Source organism: Corapipo altera, unplaced genomic scaffold, assembly GCF_003945725.1.
Source record: "Corapipo altera isolate COAL_440 unplaced genomic scaffold, ASM394572v1 49, whole genome shotgun sequence".
Taxonomy (NCBI): Eukaryota; Metazoa; Chordata; class Aves; order Passeriformes; family Pipridae; genus Corapipo; species Corapipo altera.
Window position 1 is genome coordinate 1,839,530 of NW_020884879.1, and position 22,247 is coordinate 1,861,776.

A 22,247-nucleotide genomic window follows, 5' to 3' on the forward strand; every position below is an offset into this window, starting at 1 on the left:
CTGGAGCTCTACCCAACAGCAGGGTGGCAACTCTGGGGCTGCTCTCCCAGCAAGAGCTTTGCTGAGGGTTCCGTGAACTCTTTTGTCTTTAATAGGAGGGAGAAAAAAAATCAAGGCCTGTCCTGCAAAAACTTGGCTAGCTTGCTGTTGATCACATGATAGGGAGCTCAAAAAGGATACAGTAAAATAGCATAGGAATTCCTTATTAGATGTTCACCGAAGTCTTTTATGAGTGAGAGAAGGATGCGTATAAGCCAGGACGAGCCTTTCCATTTTCGTGCTCATAAGAAACTGCACATTGTTTGGTGCTGATTTTCCTCAGGAGAGGAAGTTTAATTCTCTGTTTTATGGACACATTTCTCTCCAAAGAGTGATATTTTATTACTCCATTTTATAAACAAGCAATCATATACTACCTAGAAATATAGAGCATATGTGGAGGAGGGGAAGACCCCAAGTAACCTTTGCAAAACACCTAGGATGAGGGAGAATGACTGCAATGTTGTTCACAGGGTCCTGAAAGGAGAGTCTTCTTTAGAAACATCAGAAGTATACAGAAATGGAGGCATTAGTGTCCATCTATCTTCAGCTGATGTCGAGGAATGATCCCCATGTGTGCTCGCACATGTCAGCTGACCCTGCTCCTTGCTTCCAGAGCACTGATTTCTTTTCAGTCCCCAGAACTGCTCTTTAATTTTTAAAGCTGTTGTGCTGACTCTTCGAAGGTTGATGGATTTCCATTTGATGAATTACAAAGTTATCTATAATTGCATGGAAAAATTTCTCTGTGACTTGTTTTCAAAGTTGTAACAGCATTATTTCTTGCTCTGTATCTGTAAGGTCTTGAATGGAAGGAAACTAAACTGTTCTGCTTTCAGGTTATTCAGATACTTGTTTTCATTTTTGGGTTCAGGGGCTTCTTCAGGTTGTGCATTTGTTTCACAGATAACACCTGCTGAAATGGTTACTATTTGGCATTTATCTCTATGAGAAATAGTTCTCTTAAGCACTTTCTGAGCAAGAACAGAGAGGCTAATACTGTGACTCTCACAGAGGGTTATTTTTATATAATTATTTGTCCAGCCCCTCAGTAACATGATATCAGGAAACGAGAATGATAATATGACACTATGCTAAGTAAACTCTAATGAAGAAACTGTGTTGGGATTAGTAACTTGATACAGTTTTTTCCTTTGTTCCTGAAGCATGTTTTCCAGCACACAGACGTGTTGGATTTTTCCAGCAGTAGGGTACGTGATTTACTGGGGACTCAGGATTGCCATGTTTCAGAGAAGTAAAATGTGTGGTAGGTTGGAAAGACAAGGAAAGACGGTGTGTAGAGACACAGCAGGAGATAGCCCAGCCCTGCAACTGGATGAAGAGCCTGCAGGATTTCTCCCTGCCTCAGCTCTCCCGCACAGATTTTTAAGCACATAGTTGGACCTCAGCGGAAATCAGCCAGGAAAATATTGCAAGATAAATAGTCTGGAGTTGTATGCAGCTGCCATTTGTGGAGCACAAATTTGCTCAGTCTTTTTTACCTCAGCTCGCATTTTAATCATGAGACTAAAGTATGGGATACAGCCTGCTTGTCTCAGGCACCTTATTTATGTTCAAGTGTAAGATGCTGGGTGGGTTCGTCCCTTCAAAGTAGATCCCCAAGTTTCCATCCCAGGGTGATGGAAAAGCGGGTTTCTCCTGACAGCCTCCACCAGGAGGGTTTTGGGCACTCTCCTGCGCTTGGAGGAGCAGGAATCCCTCCCGGAGGCTTTCATGGAGGCTTTCACAGGAAATTACCTTTGTCTCGTGTAGGGGAGTGAGGTATGTGGTCTGGGAGCATCTGTCTGCTGGATACATGGCAGTTAAATGTTCAGTTAAATGTTCAAGCTGGATTGTTGTATCTCACTTGAAGTGTTTATGACTTCCAGTTCCTTCCCAGTGACAGGTTCTCTCAGAGGTGCCTAATGATGGGGAACCTTGCTCTGCACCATAGGTGGGGTATGAGCTGCAACCTGGAACAAAGTGGGGGTTTTCTCTATAATATGTTTTAGACAACACAAGTGCTTTTATAGGAAAAGTTGTCTGGTCTGTGCTTTGCGTTGGCGTGTTTGGATTAATGCTGTACCTTATTTCAGCACTGGGTTGTGGAAGGTGAACCAGGCGTGTGTATTAAGAGGTATTTCTGCTCTTGTTTCTGTTTCCCAGGGATATGAAGCTGGATGGTGGACGCCAGTGCCATTCTACTGGAGTGTGTCTGAAAGAGATAATTGGTCTTGAAGGTGTGGAGCTTGGAGCAGATGGGAAGGTGGGGATGCTTCAGTTCCTACTCCCTTTAATTTTATGTTATAAGGGAAAAAATGGCTTAACTAATAATGAGCAGAAATATAAATTATAACTAGCAGTGTAACACAGTAGTTAAAGTGCAGTATGTGCAACTGTAAATAAGCTTAGCAAAAATTCATGAGGACTACCCAAGCTGTCAATGCAAACAACTCTGCATCCTTGAAGAAATGTGCCTCTGGCAACATCTAAATCTCCAAAGCATTACTGAATTACACAGCCTTCCCCTGGCTCTAGCAGGAGGTATCACTGCAAAGTATATTGTCAGGAGTTTGAAAATAATTTCTGGTAAGAGTAGTAAGCTGTAATTCTGTTTGCTTTCAATTGGCACAAATCTGATGAGTCTTTCAAAATCCAAGAGTTCATTCACTTGAATAGAATAAGCAATTATGAATCTTTAGGGAAGTGATCCATTTTGAAGAAATATGTAGTGGAGAGACAGTTTTAATCATAAAAGAAAACATTTCTTGCTGAAAGCCTGATTTACTTTCTACAGTTCAGTTTACCCAGTCTGCTGTCATATATGCATTTAAAGGTCCTAGGTCAATGCTGCTACACATGGTGTGCTCACCTAACCAGGTGTCAGGCCAGACCACAGGCTGTAAATTCTTGAGGGCAGTCTGTCTGCTTATAAATAAACGAAAGCTCACGTTTTATTTGATACCTGTTCTGACCTCCTCATAAACCAGTCTAGAGTCTGAGACTCATTTTTTTTCTTCAATACAATGTTATTTTTGGAAAATAAGAGGACAAGAAGCAAGGCATAGCCTATTCCTGGCCAAGGGTACAAGCAGAGAATCAGTGCACTCTAAAAATAATTTTGTAACAAGTCACTCATTCACACTTAGTCCATGTTTGGGGATAGTAAATGATTTGCTACAACCATTACTGTGAATTAGAGCTCACTTGTTACACCGATAACATTCTACTAGATGAAGTCCTAAAGAAGAAACATAGCAGAGAAAGTGCTTAAGTTAACAACCTTCAAGTGGTCTGCCTCTGGCAGCTGTGTGCTGAGGGACCCATATAGATGATGATAGTTAGTAAAGAAGCTGATGAAATCTGCTACAGAGAAGGCCCACTGAAAAAAAACCTGACCAAACTGACATATTTTTAAATCTGACCCTTGAGTAGGATTTTGTAAATCCAGTGTATTAGAGCTTGTGTGTGTGTGTTTGTTTTGCTGAAGAATTAATGCCTTTGCAAAAGCATTTTTTTGCGTGGATAAACTGACTGCACTGAAGCAAATGTAGGTGACTGGTGTTTATTCATCTGTGCCTAACTACTAAATCCAGAAAATCCTCCATTAATTTGGCTTCTCTTTCTTCCAATTGGAATGCACCAAAGGCATCCCACTGTGGCCGAGCTGGGCTGAAAGTAACTGTCTGTCCATTCTGACTTTTTTTTAGACGGTTTCTTATACACAGTTCCTATTTCCCACCAATGCTCTGGGAACTCGGAGAAACACGATAGATTCCACCTCATCTTTCTCCCAATTTCGCAATGCAAGCCATCGTAGCCTTTCTTTGGCAAGAGCTAACAGCACCCAGGGGAGCATTGATGCAGGTAACTTCTCAAGAAGCTTGTTTTAATATCTGTGGGTACACTGATGATAGGCAGTTATTGTGAAGGATGGGCACGTGTCTTAGTACCAGTTTTAGCTTAAATTAAGCAAAATATAGTCTCATGTTGTGGGTGGAACACAGTTCATTCCGTATTTGTTTAGCAAAGCTTGCTTATGGGTGATGGAAAGTTAAGTAAGCAAGTGTGTTGGTCGTATTGACAGCCCCTGATGGCACTCAGTGTGCCTCCTCCTGTCATCACTATCGTTTGTTCCTCCTGCATCAGGCTTATTGTTACCTTCCTTTGCTATGGAAAATTTACAGTGGCAACACAGTAGTCATAAGTTGAAGGTGTAAATTCCACTTGTGACCTTTATTAGGCTGGAATGGGTTGTGTTTACAAAACTGGACACAAAACATAAGCCAAAGCACTATATGCTTAAGATATTTTGGCATGATAAATGAAACAAATCAAGACATTTGCATAAACAGATGAAAACTTGTTGCCAGGAATAAAAGTCATGGTGGAGCTTTATATAATTTTGCAGTTCTCTAAGGCCTAAGTTCACATTTACCAGGTAATTCAAAAGCTGCACGCCCTCTACATCTTTGCAAATTACATTAGTATAGAAATATTTAGAGTTTTCAGGATTTAGAGCAATTTTTCATCTCTGTCAAAAATCTTGAACAAAGACAGTATTGTGCAATATCTGTAAACTTGTTTACCACTTCTGTTAAGTCTAGAGATTTCTTGATGTAATGAATTCCTTTCTTATGTTTACTGTTGTTTTATAGGTAGTGACCTGGGAGACTTTGTTGAATATGACCCAAATCTTTTAGATGATCCCCAATGGCCATGTGGCAAACATAAGCGGGTTTTAATATTTCCTTCCTATATGGTAAGTGATTTAGTGTAGCACAGATAAATTTTGGTAACAAAACTTTGAAGGTTGAGGTTGCATTTGGCTGTATTTTAAGATTATTATTATTTTTAATCCAGTAATAGCAGCTGTTTGGAATGCTTTGTTCTAAATGACAGTTACTTACCAGGACATGTTAAAACAAACTCGTGGAGGTATTACAAAAGTAAACGCTTTTATTACCACTGTATTTCATAAACGCTTTAGATGAAAGGCTTGTTCAAACAATGCATTCATTCTCTCACATTCAGAGGAACATTTATACTTCCTCGAATTGGCTTCTATTACAAAATAGGAGGATGCCCATTGGGGTTTCTCTGAAGTCATGAAGCTGCGCTGTGTTTTGATGCTTATCATTCACTCCTCCAAACAGCTTTTTTTCCCAGGTATTAATTTCACCATGGGATAGTCCTTCCTTTAATTCCAGCAGTTACGAGTAGAGCCTGTATATTTCTCACTATATTCAAACCCTTAACGATACAGACACATAACTGTTCCTTGCTCTGTGCTCTACCTCAGTGTTTTCTGTGGTGAGACACTTCCGTAGCCTTTTCTTGGTTGTACCACACCTGTAGACTTTGGTGTGCTATTTTGGCAGGACTGCTGCAAGATGCAGTGCAGTCATACACATGTGAGCATGTATCTGTCTGGATTATCCAGAGTAGTAGTAGGCAGTAGAGAAAAGATTCTTGTTTTTTTCCCTGAAGCACTGACCTAGTACTCTTATCTACATACAAATTTGGTTTGAAACACCGACATCTAAAGTGTTGTCCATGTTCTTGCTTAACTTGGAGCAGAAGATATTATTTTAAAAACTACTAATGTATGTAAAGATACAGTCTTTCTGTGTTCTCATCTACCCTCCACCCTGGGGGTAATTTTGCTCTTGAGTGCTCCTTCTTCAAAATGAATTTTAAGTGTTTCATGTAGATTGAAGATTATCGCTGTGCTAGCAGGAGTGTTCAGCCTGTTGTACACAGAGGCTTAATTGAGCTCCAAGGTTGTGTTTATGCTAGATTTTCAAATGGGAAGTCCAGAATGTCCTCTGCTTACTTTCAGCCAGTTTTCCTTTAAGGGTTGGCAAGTTATTTTTTGCCTGGCAGCCCACAAAGTGACAACCTTTTATGGCAGCTATATCTGTGTGGGAAAATATTTGTCAGGTTTTGATGTGGTTACTGTCATACACAGGGAACTGTCTACCCTCAAAGAGAAAGACATTGTTAGCCAACATCCAAAGTGAACATAACTCTAGCAGTCATGGTTGTGTTTCTGACCTTCCTCAAGCTGCTAATGTGCACCAGGCAGTATGAGTCCTGTAGGATCACCTGGGATCTTTGATCCCTTTTCAGCTTGGTGTCGTGATAGAGGTGGTTGGGCGAGTCAAAATAGGGCAGCCAGGATAGCATCCTGCAGGGGAGGTCTCCACCCAGAAGTGGTTGTTCAATACCCTTCTTCTCCATTTGCTGGTTGACTACAGCATTTTGAGGTCTATATTCGTTTTTTTATTGCAAAATGGACCTAACAGGGAATTTTCATTGTGACAGAGGTATGATTAAATACTTTAAAGGTGAAAAATGGACTTCAAGGGCAATTGTTAAAATCAATGTCATCATTTATCTAGAATATATCTGCACTGACAGAGATCTCCCTGCTTTTTCTTTTTCTCTAGGTGTTAATTACTGCTGTGTCTGGAAAAATGTCTTATTTGACATTCTGGGGAGGGGGCGTTTCCTGAATTTGCCTTCCAAACATCACTTCTTCAGCACTACCTGAGGGTCCATGCACTCCCATCTCCTTCTCTGAAGGCAGGCACTAATCTAAAAAAGGGCCGAAGGACATTAAGTGAGGTGTTTCTTTTGTTAGTGGGAATCACAGGAATGTGCCAAGAGCTCTCTTGTTCTAGGATTTCACCTGCCTGTGGTTAAAGCAGTGTAGCTGTGATGCCACATAGGAGCTTTGCAAGAAGATAAAAAGTGGGTAGTTGTTCCTCAGTGTTGACCTGAAAGATTTCCCTAGCAGCTGGTGTTTCCTTCAGCCAAGAAAAGGGAGAAAAGGTAGTGCGGGAGTGTCCTGGGAGCTTGCAGGTAAATAGGATTTTTCAACTCAGGCAAGGAGGACTTGTGCGTAGAGCTGGCGAATATAAGGCCATATTGGCTACGTAGGAGACTTTACTCACATCCATTTTAGACTTTCCTGACTCAACTGGCATTCCCTCCCCCTGCAGTTCACATCAGTGTTAGCAGCAATTTCAAATCATTTTCTTCCTCAAATATAAAAATCGGCGTATGCTGCAATTAAAGCAAATTGCAGTCTGGGGCCATCGAGAAGCCTGTGGTTTTTTCCTGACCGTGCACAGCCATTGTGGTAGTGACAGACCTCAGCCAAATGACCGCAGAGCTGTAGAGCTGCTGAACAGAGACCGAGAGCAGCCGCTGGTCCTGAGCGGAACACAGCTGTAATTACTGCCTCTCTCAAGGCCCAGAGCAGCTGAGGGCGTCTCTGATGTCAGCACCCAACATTTTGTTGTGTGTGGAGAGCTGCAGCTTGTAATTAAAGTTTTGTTACTTGGCCAGGATTTAGCATTAATGCTTGACAGCTGCAAGCTTGTAGCTACTCCCCTCACCCCTCCTTATGGATGTCAGAGCAATTAATGGGGGGAAGGTGTGCCAGAGGAGTGGATGCTGGGCTGCGGCACTGACTGCGGGATAGAGCTACGCGCACTGATATTACTCCCCTGAGCCTGGCTCGTGCTTTGCAGGCCAGGATTTCTCCACTGGGAAAGCTCTGTTGAGGTCTGTGTGAATGCTGCATCAGTAAACACTGCAGGCTTTATCCTGAGGCATAAGATGGACAAAATGTGTGGTCCAATGTGGATTTTACTCAGAAATTTGTGCAACTGGCACTCGATGTGCTCCATTTTTGTGGAGTCCGAGTTTATCATCACTGATATTGACTTTATAGTCTTTTAATTTAAATTAGTCCTGACTTGCAGATGAGCTTTAACTGCAAGTCCTCAGCTGTTTTAAAGGAGGAGCTGAGCTTTCTCCTTGAAGACAGCTGTGGGGAAGAAGAAGTGCTTACAGTTTGGTCTTTTTTTTTTTTTTGTAGTGAAATTCCTGGCTAGAAAACATATACACTTCCCTGTCGCATTTCTAAAAGTAATACCCACAAATTGCCTGTCGGGGACAATTCTAAAAGTATTCTTCATTTCCCAACACAAACTCTACAGCTTCTATTAATTGTATTAGTTGTATTTAAACTCTGGTGTTCACTGGAGATATTATTTAATTTTGTGTTGTCTTTGTAGGAGAGTCTGTAATGTCTACCACAATATAAATAGTAAGAGGTAGAAAAATTTCATTCTGGGGGGGGGGAGGAGGGAAGCATCATGTCACGGTTAACAGATGTCTTCCTGGCTGATACTACTAAAACAGGAATTCTTTCAGATCCTTAAATCTCTCTAGAATAGGAACTTTATCTACCAGACAGAGCAGTAATTTCTTTCCTAGAATATCATGTTGACTAGGAAACGTACAGAATCATCAATGTTTCCCTAGTCTCCCTGCATTCTTTCCAGCAGAAGCTCCTTCTGTGCAGAAGTAGAAAACTCACTGTCAACAGCCATGAGGCTGACTCCGCAGTCCTGCTTTTGTTGGTAACACAGAAACACAGAAGCATGTCAGCTGGTCACTGTGCACTGCAAAACTTGCAGCAAAAGAAGAAAAGCCCAGATGAGTTGTACCTTGATTTTGAGTGATCCTTCTGTAATAACATCCCTGAAATATCCATCTATCTGTGCCCATGGGATAGATGTGGAACTAGGTTTGGATAGTGAACTATAATTTCAGTGTATTGTTTTAATTATATAAAAATAAATTGACATCTCTACACCACTAATAAAAAAAGCATGTCACAGAAGTCTGCAGTACTGTCTGTCAGTCTGCATTTGCTAGGTACTGCACTAGCATCAAGCACAGCCGGGCTGCGTTATTAAATATTAGTCCTCCAGTGTGATTTTAAAATTAGAACTGCTTGCTGTCCTGGCCATTTGGTCTAACAAAAGCCCTGCATGATGACGTAATGCATTTGGTCTCTCACTCCCCCATTCTGTCTTTCACAAGGAGCATCAAGGTCAGGAGGACTCCACTACTGCCAATGTCCTTTGGTGCTGTCACCCTATTCTTCGAGCCACTTCCGTAGCTGTAAATTAAGTATCTCCAGACTGCTTTTTTATCAGCTGCCGACCTTGTACCCAAAAGTCTCAGGGAGCAGAGTATTGCAGTGGTGGTAGATAATAATATTTAAACCCTGTGCTCTATGCATTTGATGCTATATTTGTCTGAGACTCCAATAAACAGCTATTTTGTAACAATGACACACTGTATTAATTGAGAGTAATTCCAGTGTGTTAACAGTATAAATAAACTGGCATCCTTTCATGTACTTAATTTCAAAGAGGCAGTTTTGAGATTATTTGCTTTGTGAAATTTGAAATATTTCAGTTTAAGATCCTTGAATGTTAATAACTTTCTAACAACAGAAACATCTTATTTTAGTCTATCTTTTAATTATAATAAGCAGTCTGTCCCATTTTCCATCACAGTTTTAAGCCACTGCTCTATCAGGATTTCCCATATTTATGCATCTTCAGCAATAAGTATATGAATTAGGTTACTGGCAGTTAATAGGTATGTAGCTGGTCATCTATGGTGTTCGTTAAGGTAGCCAGGCATTGCACAGTCATTGACTTCTTTTCACTTCTTGTTTGGCTGAGAAGTTACCACTGACCTACCAAAAGTCTGTTTCAGGTATCAGTCTTCTGTCTGGTCTCAGTAAAGTAGATTTATCAGGGGTACACAGTTCCGACAGCTGAAGAGCGCCTGTCATATATCTTTCATTTTATTCACCTGTTTTATTCTGGTTTTATCCTTCGTAAGCAGGAGGTAGAAGCATCCAAGGCTAGATCATCTTTTACTGGTTGTGTGCCAAAGTAGGATTTATTTTCAACAATATTTCATCCTGCCAGTGTTTCCAGCCATTTCAGGCATCCTCTCTCCTCTCATATTTATGAAACTATATATACAGCTTTCCTATGAGAAAGCAGCTGCTTGAAAATGCTTGTGAATAACACACAAGCTGAGCTCCAAGTTCAAAACTGCCAGCCATGCAAAAAGCGTGCAGAGTACAGACTTGGGCTGAAGCGTTCATCATGCTGTCCAGGCATCTGTCAGCTACCATATATCAAGGTTTTCATTAGTCTTGTGCAATTCCCATCACCAAACTAAAATATACATACAGAGATTTGTATACAGAGAACGTAAACAGAGCCCAGGAAGGAATATTGCTGAATACTGAAGTGTGTTTCGTGCAAATAAGCTGTGAGAAACAAGACAGACGGTTGTGGATGACAGAAGTTAGAAACATTGGAGATTACAGTATGAGAGAGACAGTGTGGTAGTTCCCAGTGCCTTGCTCTTGTGTCTGACAGCTCTGAGAGTACTGAGTGTTTGCCTGGTAGGGAATAATATTATGTATAAGAAAGTATGTTTGGACAAAAAAAAAAAAAAAAAAAAAAAAAGCTGTGCTCCTTTTAGGGAACTGTTTGCAAACCCTTCACAAAATTTGGAGCATCAGTGTTGAACAGTGCTCCAACAGGCAATACCAGACTTGTCCTGGACAGACAGTCGTGTATTCTCCTCCACCTGGGACCTTTGTTTAGGCAGGCAACTCAAGTGCAACAACGTGGCGTAAAACAGAAAAGAGAAGTGTAAATGCTAAGCAGAGAGAAGGCAGAGAAGGATAACGTTGGGTCTAAGCGCTCCCTCGTCAGATCCCAGCTGGTTTTTGTGGGTCACTGGGCCATCCCAGAGGTTTCTCTGCTCCATTCTTCATGGACAAGGGCAGCAGCAAGGGGTTGCTGCTCAGTGCCAAGCCATTTGCGGGATGCATGAGGTGCCCTGGGCTGGAGCCCGATTAGGGATTGGGATTTCTCTGTAGACTTGCGAGTGCTGTGCCCCGGCCAGGGCGTGAATAGCAAGAGGGGTGCTCAGGTTCCTGGTCAGAAACAGTTTTAGGAGGTAACTGATTTGATCACTCCACAGATGCTGATTCAGCATTGCTTTTAAATTACCTGCCCTGGTGGGCAGGGTCCCGCATGCATAGGATGCATTTTAATAGGCACCAGCTGGGCAAGCAGCAACCTATTATTGCTCAAAGTCCAGCTTCTGCAGCAGCTACGAAGGAAAAAAAATCAAGGGGGGGAAAAAAAATTGCACAAATCCTTTTCTTGAGAATAAGGGCAGTTAGCTGAGTTCTCCAGCATGGCACTGACAAGACGAGACTGTCGCCTTAGAGCCAGTGTGTTCAAACATGTTGCCATTATCCTGTTACATGAATCAAAACCAGCACACACCAGCTTTCATCTGGATTTCATTATTGTGATTTATGTCGTAGAGACTGTTGTCTTGCAGGAAGCAGCAGTATTCAGAGTTGGAGGGGGGAGATTCTTATCAACAGGACAAAACTGGCAAATCTCTGTGTTTAAAAATAGCTGTACTTCTTTACCATTTTCAGTTTTAAGCTGTCTGCTTAGTCTCCAGCGTCTGAGTGCTTTGCTTTAAATGAAAATTTTCAAAAGAGCTTTTCTCCTTCTAAAGAGAATTTAGCTGAATTCTGGCAAATCTCCCACAGACTAGAGAAGTCCCAGGTAAAACAAGTCGGTGCTTGCAGAGCAGCCACAGGGAAAGGTGCACCCCAGGGGGCTGCTGCTGCTGCTGTGGGGCTCTCTCCTCCCCCTCTGCACAATTGCCCCCAGAGCTGGTGTAACCCTGGCACCTACTTGTTAGAAGTGAAAGCAACTGAAACTTGCTGTCTGGCATAACTTCTGTGCAGCCTGTCAGCTGAGCCTGGAGGATGGACAGGCCCTCCGTCCACTGCTGTGCCCTTTCTGCTGAGAGGTGGTTTTTGTCATGCAGGTGAGGTTCCTGTGTGTTGCATTCTCCTTCTGGGCAAGAGAAGAAGATAACCTGGAGAGAGCCAAAGACAAGTCTTCCAGAAAAACACATATGATCACTTTGAGGGAGATAATTAAGATGAAACTACAGAGCTCGGGAGCTCCGTGGTAATGAAGAACAAACAATGGGCATTTAGGTTTGTAGTGAAGCATGAAATAAGCTGTCAGGTAGCTTTGCACAGTAACACTGAGCTCACTGTTTCTGAGACAACCAAAAGTTGTCTGGTAGTAACTGAAATCATCTTTGGATTTAATAGTGTGTAACCTCTATGTACTTAGTTTCTCTTGACTCTGTAAGCAAGAGCAGCATGGGCTGATGTTTCTGTACCTCAAGTAGCAGATGGCACCGGTCTGAATTATATGTGGCTTGTTTCAGTGCCCTCTTATAGCAGTACCAAGAGGAACCCTCTTAACACATAAAATTCCCAGCATATCTGTACATCAGAAGCACCCAGCTTCCTGATGATCCTTTGACAACAATGCTGAGGAGTAGGCAGGCAGGCAGTGATGTTCCAGGGAAAGAAAGGAAAGGAGGAGTTGGTAAGATCTTAATTCTTCTTCAGAGGGCTGAGCTCTGCCAGGTGAGATGAAGCACTTGAGAAGCTCTCTGCAGTGAAGGGCCACGGTGCGTGCATACATCCTTCCAGCCTCAGCAGGATTAAAACCGGGCAGGCCCACATTTTCCATTGAAGTCTTTCCTGCTGATCCTGGGAGGGACAAAGTTTTCCTCCCTGTCTTTTCCTCTCTTTGTTTTTTTCAGGTATGGTAGCAAATTGCCTGCCTGAGCATCAAGGCTGCATATGAATTTCTAACCTCAATGGCACTTCCCTGTCTGTCCAGACATGCACTCAAGTTCATCCATACACATGCAGAGCAGCAGGGGTGGCTGAACATGTGGCTTTCTCCTATTTGATGATTTCCTCTAAGAGGCAGCTTTCCTTAATAGTGGTGAATTTCCTTAATAAATTATTCCCTTTACTGAGAAAAATTTGGACTAGTGCTTAACACCTCAGTGTGTTGGAGGGGGCTCACACAAGCATTTATACTTAAAACAACTTCAGGCGACTGTTGTGTGTGACGTACCCAGGAGAATTATCTGGCAGGACCTAGTGGGGAGGAATTTATCTGACAGATGAAGCTTCTCTCACTGCAAATCAGATAGCAGAATGGCCCACATTTTAAAACATGTATATGAACATAACAACACCCCATGCCAAGAAGTTGGTTTTTTCCTATTGCACTGTGTTTACCTCAAATACTGCTGTGTGCTGTTCAGGGGAAACACATGCTCTGCTTTCTTTTAAATTCCTATAGTTATCCATTATTTTAGTACCACAGCTCCTAAATAAAGTGCAGGAAAAGTGAGGTATGTTTTACTCCCCTTCATGCTTATTTTGGAACCGGAAAACAACATGACTGGATAAAAGGAATTGTCTGCTTTCTGTCTAGAGCTGTGGCACTCTCCTCCCCCAGCCCTTCCATATACTATGGGTAAAGTATATGAATATTTATGAAAAAAAATGAAAACATATACAGTCAGTCTGTTTGGCTGATTTAGATTCCCATGAGGATATGTTACAGCAAAGCTCCATGTTCTATAAAGGCATAACATGCAGCTAGAGTTTTGCATACCTCTTTCCACCTCTTGTTGTTACTGAGGGAACAACAGAAGTGTTGAGTACCATAGATGAGGGCACTGGCATTGCAATATTGGTCTGGAGAACCCTCTGCAACATGGGGATATTCCTTAGGTTGTAACAAAAAGGAACAGGAAGCTCAAAAGAAATAGGTTGTACACTTTGAATGTTGTCCTAACTCTTTTGCCCACTGTCTGATTAACGACAGCATTACTGTCTTGCACTCCACTGAAGTGACCTTAGCCATGTGGGCTAATTACCTGTTTTATCACAAATGTATGCTATGGCAGTCAAGAATTTGTACCAGCGTTTTCTTTGAAGAATCAATTTGAGAGAAACTTAATATGTCTCAGAACCTCAGGGAGATATGCACACCAAATCTGGTCATCAAAACAGTTATTGTGATGATATTTTTTTTATTTTTCAAGACTTTTCAGGTAGGTTTCCTCCTCCCACATTTATCTTAAACTCAGTCTTAGTAATACTTCAAGGACGCTAACGAGGTGTGTGTTGTTCAAGAATTGTGCTGAAGGTCACTTGTTTTGATGGAGCAGTCACAAATTGTTGCCTTAATTCAGACCTTATTTCCCTATCTCCTGAAAGCATCGGGACTGACTAGCACTTATTTGGTATTCCTTGCTTCTGGGAACTGAGTGATCTTGTTTTTTACAAACTGAAAGAGTAATTCTCTTTTGACGTGTATTACAGACCACAGTCATAGACTACGTGAAGCCATCAGATCTCAAGAAGGACATGAATGAGACCTTTAAGGAGAAGTTCCCTCACATCAAGCTAACCCTCAGTAAAATAAGAAGGTACGTTGCAAAGCTCGATAAGGCTGCAACGTGACGCAGCTGTCTCACATTTCAGTGCAATTCCTGCTGTACATGAGGGGAAGCAGAGCACTGATAGATCTTCCAGGAGCAGTGACCAGCAGAGGTGCAGAGTAAGTCAGATGATTGCTTTGGTCAGTGGGCTGAGTAAACAGGATAGAGGAATGTACAAACATACACCAGTTAGGTGTCAAATGCGAAATCTAAGGGATGAAGATGAGAGCTGGGCATGCACTACACTAAAATACCCAGAAAAATAACACAACAGTCTCTAAGCTTATGGCACTTAGCTTAAAAGAGACTGAGGAAAGAGAAATGCTGACTTTTATGCCTTGTGGAGAAAGCATGGTCAGAAGCAAAACGAGTGGACAGCTTCACAGCAAAGTTGTAATATTTCATCTGTTTCCAGTGTAGCAGGGTAGGCACACTGCTCCACTGAAGTAATGATAATTTCCTTTGACCCTTCTGGCCAGAAGGAAACTGAGCCATGTTGCTCTGTAAACAGACAGTGCTGCAGTACATGGAAAGACTGGCAGTTTGTATTTGACCAACCATAACCAGCAGCAAAGCTGCATATAAAGCACCAGTAATAAAGCTGTTGTTACTAAACAAATTGTATGCAGCATAAGACCTCTGATGAAATATTGTAACTAAAAATGTAAAAGCTTTTCAGTTACTTTTCTAGTGGAGGGGAAGGGTGAGATGGTGAGATCAAAATGTGCCATGAAATGAGCCCACAAAACAGAGCATAAAGATATCTACCCAGTGAATTATTATTATTTTCCCCTCCATTTGACTAAGCAGGAATCTCTGAAAAGATGACAGGGTGAAATGAGAAACGCTTTAAAACTCAGTTCACATCATACTTGTCTGGTCTCTTTACTCAGCTTGAAGAGAGAAATGCGCAAGCTTGCTCAAGAAGAATGTGGTTTTGAAGAGCCCACAGTGGCCATGGCCTTTGTCTACTTTGAGAAGCTCGCTCTCAAGGGGAAGCTGAACAAGCAGAATAGAAAGCTTTGTGCTGGAGCTTGTGTTCTTTTAGCAGCTAAAATTGGCAGTGACCTCAGAAAACATGAAGTCAAGCATCTTATAGATGTACGTATCCATAGGTTTCCAATGTTCCTTCTACATGAAGTGCCAGGTGTGGTCTATGCAAGCCTGCTTGCCAGTGGACTTGCTCTCCTTTAGGTTTCCAGATGTACGGCCAGCTAAATGTACTTTTTGTTACATGTTTTTGTGGCAGTAGTAGTGATCATTGTCACTGCAGAGGCATGGGAAGCTTGTTTGATGTGATAGAAGGCCCTGGTGTCAGATTCTGTGAGGTCTGAGAGGTATCTGACCACTGTTCTGTCAATAGAAGTCAAAAGTGAACCCTCAGGAAATTCATTTTGCTTTTAATTATGTTTTCAAGAGTGTCAATAAGGACTCTCCTTTGAGAGGTAAACTAATTTCAGATGGTGTTTAGTAGACATCTGTATTTCTTTCATCACGTTCAGCTTTTGGGCAAAAAAACATAAAGAGGTATTCCCACTGGGACACCTCATTCCAGCTGCTTTTTGTGAAGTAAGGTGGTTTTTTTTTTGTAGAGTAGGTCTTCCACCTACTCTGTATGAAAGAGTTAACAGGGGGGAGTGTTATTCCATAATCCTTTGGAAGCACTGAGATACTGATCTGATTTAGTGCTATAGAAAGTTAGGCAGGTAGCTGGGTATGTGGCCATAACCAGCTCACTTAATGGAAGATACATGAGAACTTGGATGAGGGACAGGGCTGGACTCGTGCCATTCTCCCACAGTCACAGAGCTGGGTCAACAATCAGCTTGTAAGAAAGTCCTCTGAATAACCACCAAAAAATAACTCCCCAAGCCAGTGGGAGTTGGAAGAATGTGGCTTCCCTTGCTATCCTGAAACATTGGTCCATCCATAAGACACGTTGAGCTTCTGAGTAGGCTCAGTGGACAGAGAAGTAGCAAGCCACAGAGATCATAAGAAGAGGATGAGGGGTGGAAATATCCCTGAATAGTTAGTTGCCTACTTGTAGCATCCAAATCCAACAAATACAGCAGAGCAGATGGGAAGTTTAGTACATTACAGCAGAAAACCCACTATAAAACCCATCTCATCCCCCTTGAGGATAGTAGTTTCTATTACTCACTGTTCTTATGGTTGTTGCAGATGACACCTCCTGCCTCTGAGGTATTAAGATCAAGTGTATTTAATTGTGGCTAAAAATAATGTCCCCAATAGGGTGTTGTAGCACAGTCTAACGTTGAAAAGGAAATTGGTGATTTCAAGCAACGCAGGAAATTTGTGGGCAGTTACAAGATGCATGCCTTCCATTACACAAGTGATTTCAATGTTTGCATGAAGCCAGGAGTTTCCTGTTCCTGCAGTGGTAATCACTGTGATCATTAGAAGACGTATCTTCTGGAAGTGGAATGAGTGAAATGACAAACGTGTCAGAAATAGCATGGCTGGCTGAGCTTTGTGAGTTCACCTTCACAGTAAGGAATCAGTACATCCAGTTCACCCTGCTTGGAGTTGCTAAACCTAGAGCTATGCGAGTCGATCAGGACAGAAGTTTAATGACAGCAGCATGCATGTTTTGAAAAGCACTAGAAAGGCAAATCCTCATTAATTTTGTTTAATTTATTTTTTTCCCTCGGCTGTGGTTGCAGAAACTGGAAGAGAAGTTCCGGCTGAACAGGCGAGAGCTGATCGCCTTCGAGTTCCCAGTGCTGGTGGCCTTGGAGTTTGCTCTCCACCTTCCTGAGCACGAAGTGATGCCTCACTACAGACGCTTGGTGCAGAACTCCTAGCGCTGGCTGCCCTGTGGGGAAGGGGCTACTGACTGTTCCAACTTGGCTCTCCTGAGCCACAGTTACTACTGGAAATGCAAAATCAGACTCCTTACAGTTCACTCTCTCTCTCCCCCCAAAACAGTTTTTCCGGCAACATATAGGAAACACTGCATCAACATAAGACTCTCAGCTTTGACAAATTTACGTATCATTGCTTTCTCAAAGCAAGTGAAGACTGAGCTGTTGGTAAATGGTTCACATGCTGAAACTGAGTGGTGACTGACCCTACCTGTAGGAACTACAGCTATAAAGTAGGCAAAATTTAGAAGGGCAGCCTCCATGCATCACACAAACCCTGGAAGCCCACTGAGTGCATTCTCATAGCGCTTTTTCTACAGACCTGCTGCAAATTCCAAGAGGACTTCTTGAAGTGAAAAAGCTTTTAGAAGATATCTTCACTGTGTCAAAAAGAATGTGCCAATCTATTTTTGTATCAGCAATTGAAAGTGCACTTTTTCCTGTGGGGTGTTTGTGTGTGTATCTGTGTGTGTGTGTGTGCGCGACACCAAACTGATCTCAGTCCAGGTGGTTGGCTTAGCTGTTTCCAAGTGTATCCGTTACTGATGGTGAAGATCAAGGTGACCTTACACATTTACTTCTTGAAAAACGTAACTACTGGAAAAGTGGTAAATGGGATCATTTTTGGACACTTGGTTTTTTTATTCTCTGATCTTTCCAATATTGTACCTTTGAAAGCATTACACTACTACTACTACTGCGAGAGAAGGATCAGCAACTGACCTTAAGTTTTCAATCATGTTTGTGGTAAAGATGGAAGCATTAGTATAAGATTTCCATGTCATGTTTTTTAAAAATATCTTGTGTTAAGCCACATGCATATTTTTAACCTTCGCACTTTTCCCACTGTGGAGATGGTTAGACTTGCACTCTGTAGTGTTGTATTTCTGTGCTCTATGTTAGAGTGCGTAATAAGCACATTTATTGTGCTCTATCTTAAAACAGTGTTTTATTAAAAAAAAAAAAAAAGAGTAGGGCTCAGCAGTATAACAGGTGTCTTAAGGCTCCAACAGCAGGGGCATCAGCTGTTCAAGTTTTGGGTTTTTAATTAGAATTGACTGTGCAAAACTTAAAATCTGTGCCCATTAAAGTTAGAGATACAGTTCCTTTAGACATTTCAGTACTGGAGTTTTACAGTAAAACTTCTTGCAGCTTCCCTGGTTCTGACTGGACACTTGAGGGCTTCATCCAAGCTCCCCATGCTACATACACACTAAGCTAGTGCCATGCTTACAGACATTGTTCAATTGCTGTTATCATGTGGGATTACACCCCTCTCCAATCTTCTCCTGTGCTGGTTCACTTAACAAGCCTTGCCCTAACATGCCCCACATGGATCCACTAAAATCAAATTATTACATTTGTGGTAATTATATAAAATAATGATCTCAACTGTGAGATTTTAGCTGAAGCCTTACTTCTCTTAGTTTGAGAGTGCTTGCTCAGAGTACAGAAAGGGCTTGTGAGAAGAACGTAGACAAGTGGGACATACCAGAGGATGTAAACACACTAATGCTTACTTTCTTTTGCTCTTACTTAAATCAGTTTTATTATTTCCTTCAGTTAGGCCAGGACACATCCAGTTTCTTTACCAACTTTGATTCCTTTAAATCCTATTATTAAAAAAAAACCTGTATGTGATTGCTGTACAGGATCTGGAAAGGTTGCACATGTCAGGACAAATGGGAATTTGTTTGATGCTGTTGCTCTCCCCCCATTTTATAGGGGAGAGTGACTATGCTAGCTTACAGTTATTATTAATACTTATCTGATTACTGATATAGATACATTCCAACAGGATTGGGGAGGATGGGGTAAAGAGAAAAGTGTACACTTAAACCTTCCCAGTGTAATGCCCCATGTCGCTGCAACCCGCGCATCACTTGGCCAGCTGCAAAGTGAGGGGAGGGGGGCCCTTGACAGCACTCTTACTTCCTCCTCCTCCTTCTCCTGGCCCCCACACAGCCAAGGAACAGAGGAGTCAAGAGCCTGGAGCATGCCTGGAGCCTACACAGCTGTCCTGCCAGTTTATTCAGACCAAAAAGGCAGTGTAGTGTTGACCTACAAACCAAAACAGTCTGTGGGTCTGCTAGGAGGGCTTCCATCCTTGGCTGTATCCCCTTCCACTGAAATTGTATGTATATATGTTCAAGATTTGTTTCTGATTGCAGAGATCTGTTTCTAATAGCGACTACTCAAAGTTAAGCAGAAGCTTTACCTTTCTGTAAAGGCTTCTACCTTTTGCTTTTGAGTCTCATTTTTTTTCTTATATTGCTTTATAGCATTGCAGGGAAAAAGAAAATTGTGATTGCAAGATGCAGACTAAAGAATGACAGTCTTACAGTAGTCTTTAGAGACGCTATTGAATCATGCTGTCACATCTTTTGTCTTCTGTGCTGCTACCCAACCCTGATCTACAGTTTACACAGATTTCTGGGAGGAAATCTTATTGCTGGAGACTTTCTGCTTTTCATTATTGTTATTGTTGTTTTGGGGGTGGAAAAGTGTTTCAGAGTGATGTTCAGTTACAGTTTGAATGTGGAATAAACACTTAAGATGGTGATGATGTTGCACTGTTCACTTAGGAACGTATATAAAGCCATATGATGCTAGATCTCAGAGCACAAAGCTTGGTCAGTACAATTATGATTAGGACAATGGGCAGGATTTGCCCCCTGTTTCTCCCCAACCCTGGGAAAATTCAGGCTGAAGTGGTAGAGAAAATCTGTACCAAACAAAAAATGTGTTGATTGTTTTCCTTTGTCTTACATGGCAACAAGTGTTGATTTACAAATGATTTTAGGTTCAACCTTAAATAGTTTTGGAAAATAATCCATTCCATATCACTTGTTCTGTTTTGAAATTATATACCGTACACTCTACCATGCAGAGTTTATTCATTTTCTAAAAAAAATAAATAAAAGTTTTAAAAAAACTTGAAAAGCTCATACTTTTTCCACCAGTATGTAAAATTATTCCATCTCTCATCTGTATGTGTACAGGGTTTTGGTTTTGTCTTCCTCTGGGACACAGAGCTGCTTATTAGTGAGCCAGTAGTGGGATTGCCCAACAGCCCTCGCTGTCTCCTGGCATTCAGCTCCCTGCACAGCCCTCAGGATCTTTCCTCCAGGCAGATCTTAACCTTCATTGTTTTGGGTTTGTTGGGATTTTAAGCCCTACTTTTTGGCACCAGCCTCTCCTCCTGGAGTTGTCAGGACCAGCTTCTTTGAGTCCAAACTGTCAGTATGCAGAAGGATGAGGCACAAGCAGACTCCTCAGCATTGTTCTTATGTCATGACCCTTGGTGCACAGGAGAATTTGGAATATGCCATTTTGGTTTAGTCCAAGTGGTAGTCAAATTTACAGCTGGTCCACCTACCAGTTGTAGTTCACAAGAAACTGCTTTCTCTTCAGAGGTTGAAAGTTCAGTTTTGGACATTTGTGTGTATGTACACCCAATTGTGCACCACCTGTTAGCATTCAAACTGTTTTTTCACCTATGATGCCCCCTAAATCCAATACCTATCTGGGTGGTCTCACCAAACAACACCCATTTACTATGCATTTTCATTCCACATTAATAAAGTTACGGAAAAGGTTTGGCTCCCCACCTTCACCCATCACTCCAGAGACCCTCAACTGTAAATTGTATTTGCAACAATACAAACATTAGCATGATTTACACTGATCCCAGAACATACACACATACTTAGAAGAAAAATACTTAGCAAATCATTTTCCAAAACTACTTATTAACAGGCAAGGGCTTCTTTGGGATAGTTTGTAATATATTTAGATTATACAACCTCAGGTCATTGCTCCAGCCTTCTTAAATATGCTCACAGCATAACTTCCACTTCTGTGGAAGCAGTGAGGAGTAATTTTTTAAGAGTCGATTACACCCTCCCACGACGCTAAAGGATTTTGGCACCAGGTCCCACAGTAAACATTAAAAAAAAACCAAACCAAAACCAAAACAAGGTAAAAGTAGTTTAGCGAGGTGAGAGACTGAGCAATCACAGTAACAATGCCAACATCACTAGCTGAGAATGAAATCTGTCCCAAGTTGCACCTTTGGGAAGGGAGGGAAGGAGTGTGGGAAGCAGATTGGAACTTCATTTGTTCATCTTTTATTGTAAACTCTGTAATTAAGAGGGGGAAAAAGGAGGAAAAAAGGAACATTAGGTGCATCCCTTCACAGAATGTTGTATGCAAAGCAAAAAGGCCTTTCTGAAATCCTAAACCATAATCCTTCCCACCAACTTCACTGTGAGCCCATATGGCCAGAGACCTCCTGCCTCAGCCTGGGGCCTGCAAGTGCAGATGAGTTCAGAGGAGAGCTTTTCAGTCACTACAGAAAAACCCAAACACCTTGCCCAGCCCCCAGCAGCAAACACTCACACCAACAGTATGACAGAGGAGAAGCAATGCTTACACCGTGACACTAGGAAAGAGCAGGAACTGTGATCCTGGAAAATGGCCTGCATACCTTCAAAGCAAGGCAGGGGTGAACCGAGAAGTTACTGAAGTTGCTGCTGACTTGAGCAGCAAACACTTCCACCGCTTAGCAAGAGCTAAATATTGGCTACAATCATAATTTTCCCTTTCTACACATTGAACTAGTCTGTCATACACCCCTTTCTGTAATCTTGCTGAGCATCACCTTAAACATCCTAGGACCCTTGCCTCTGCTACACTGTTTAGACAGATGCTCCAGGCCTTAATTCCTCAAACCTGAAGAAACCTTCTAGTTTGCAGTCAGATTTCATTGGTGACCAATTTGTAACTTGTTAAACTCATGTCAGTATCTCATCTCACTTTGTGCTGGTTTAAAAGTAAACCGGTGAGAGAAATGAACCCAATTCTAGAAAGATTATAAGTCAGAGTTACAATTTACTAAAAATAAATTACAATAGATGCAACGATACAGAGAAAAACTGGTTTTAACCCACAAAAACAGATGTATAACCCAGCTCCCTGCGATAAGAACAGAACAGTGTTTGTTGGCCCCTGTGGTGAGCACCACGTGGCCCCCCGGGTGCAAAGTAAAAGGAAAGGAAAACC

General features: G+C 41.8%; 1 protein-coding gene across 3 annotated transcripts in view; it reads left to right on the forward strand.

Moving 5' to 3' along the window:
- The window catches only part of CABLES1 (Cdk5 and Abl enzyme substrate 1), a 37,647-nt gene extending 17,901 nt beyond the window's left edge, over positions 1–19,746 (forward strand). For all 3 annotated transcript variants that reach the window (XM_027638620.1, XM_027638621.1, XM_027638622.1), the window contains 6 exons: positions 2,206–2,305; positions 3,750–3,906; positions 4,698–4,801; positions 14,180–14,286; positions 15,192–15,399; positions 16,983–19,746. In XM_027638620.1, the coding sequence (XP_027494421.1) occupies positions 2,206–2,305; positions 3,750–3,906; positions 4,698–4,801; positions 14,180–14,286; positions 15,192–15,399; positions 16,983–17,123 (817 nt within the window). In that variant the 3' untranslated portion in view covers positions 17,124–19,746. The remainder of the gene's footprint in view (positions 1–2,205; positions 2,306–3,749; positions 3,907–4,697; positions 4,802–14,179; positions 14,287–15,191; positions 15,400–16,982) is intronic.
- Positions 19,747–22,247: the final 2,501 nt, after the last annotated feature.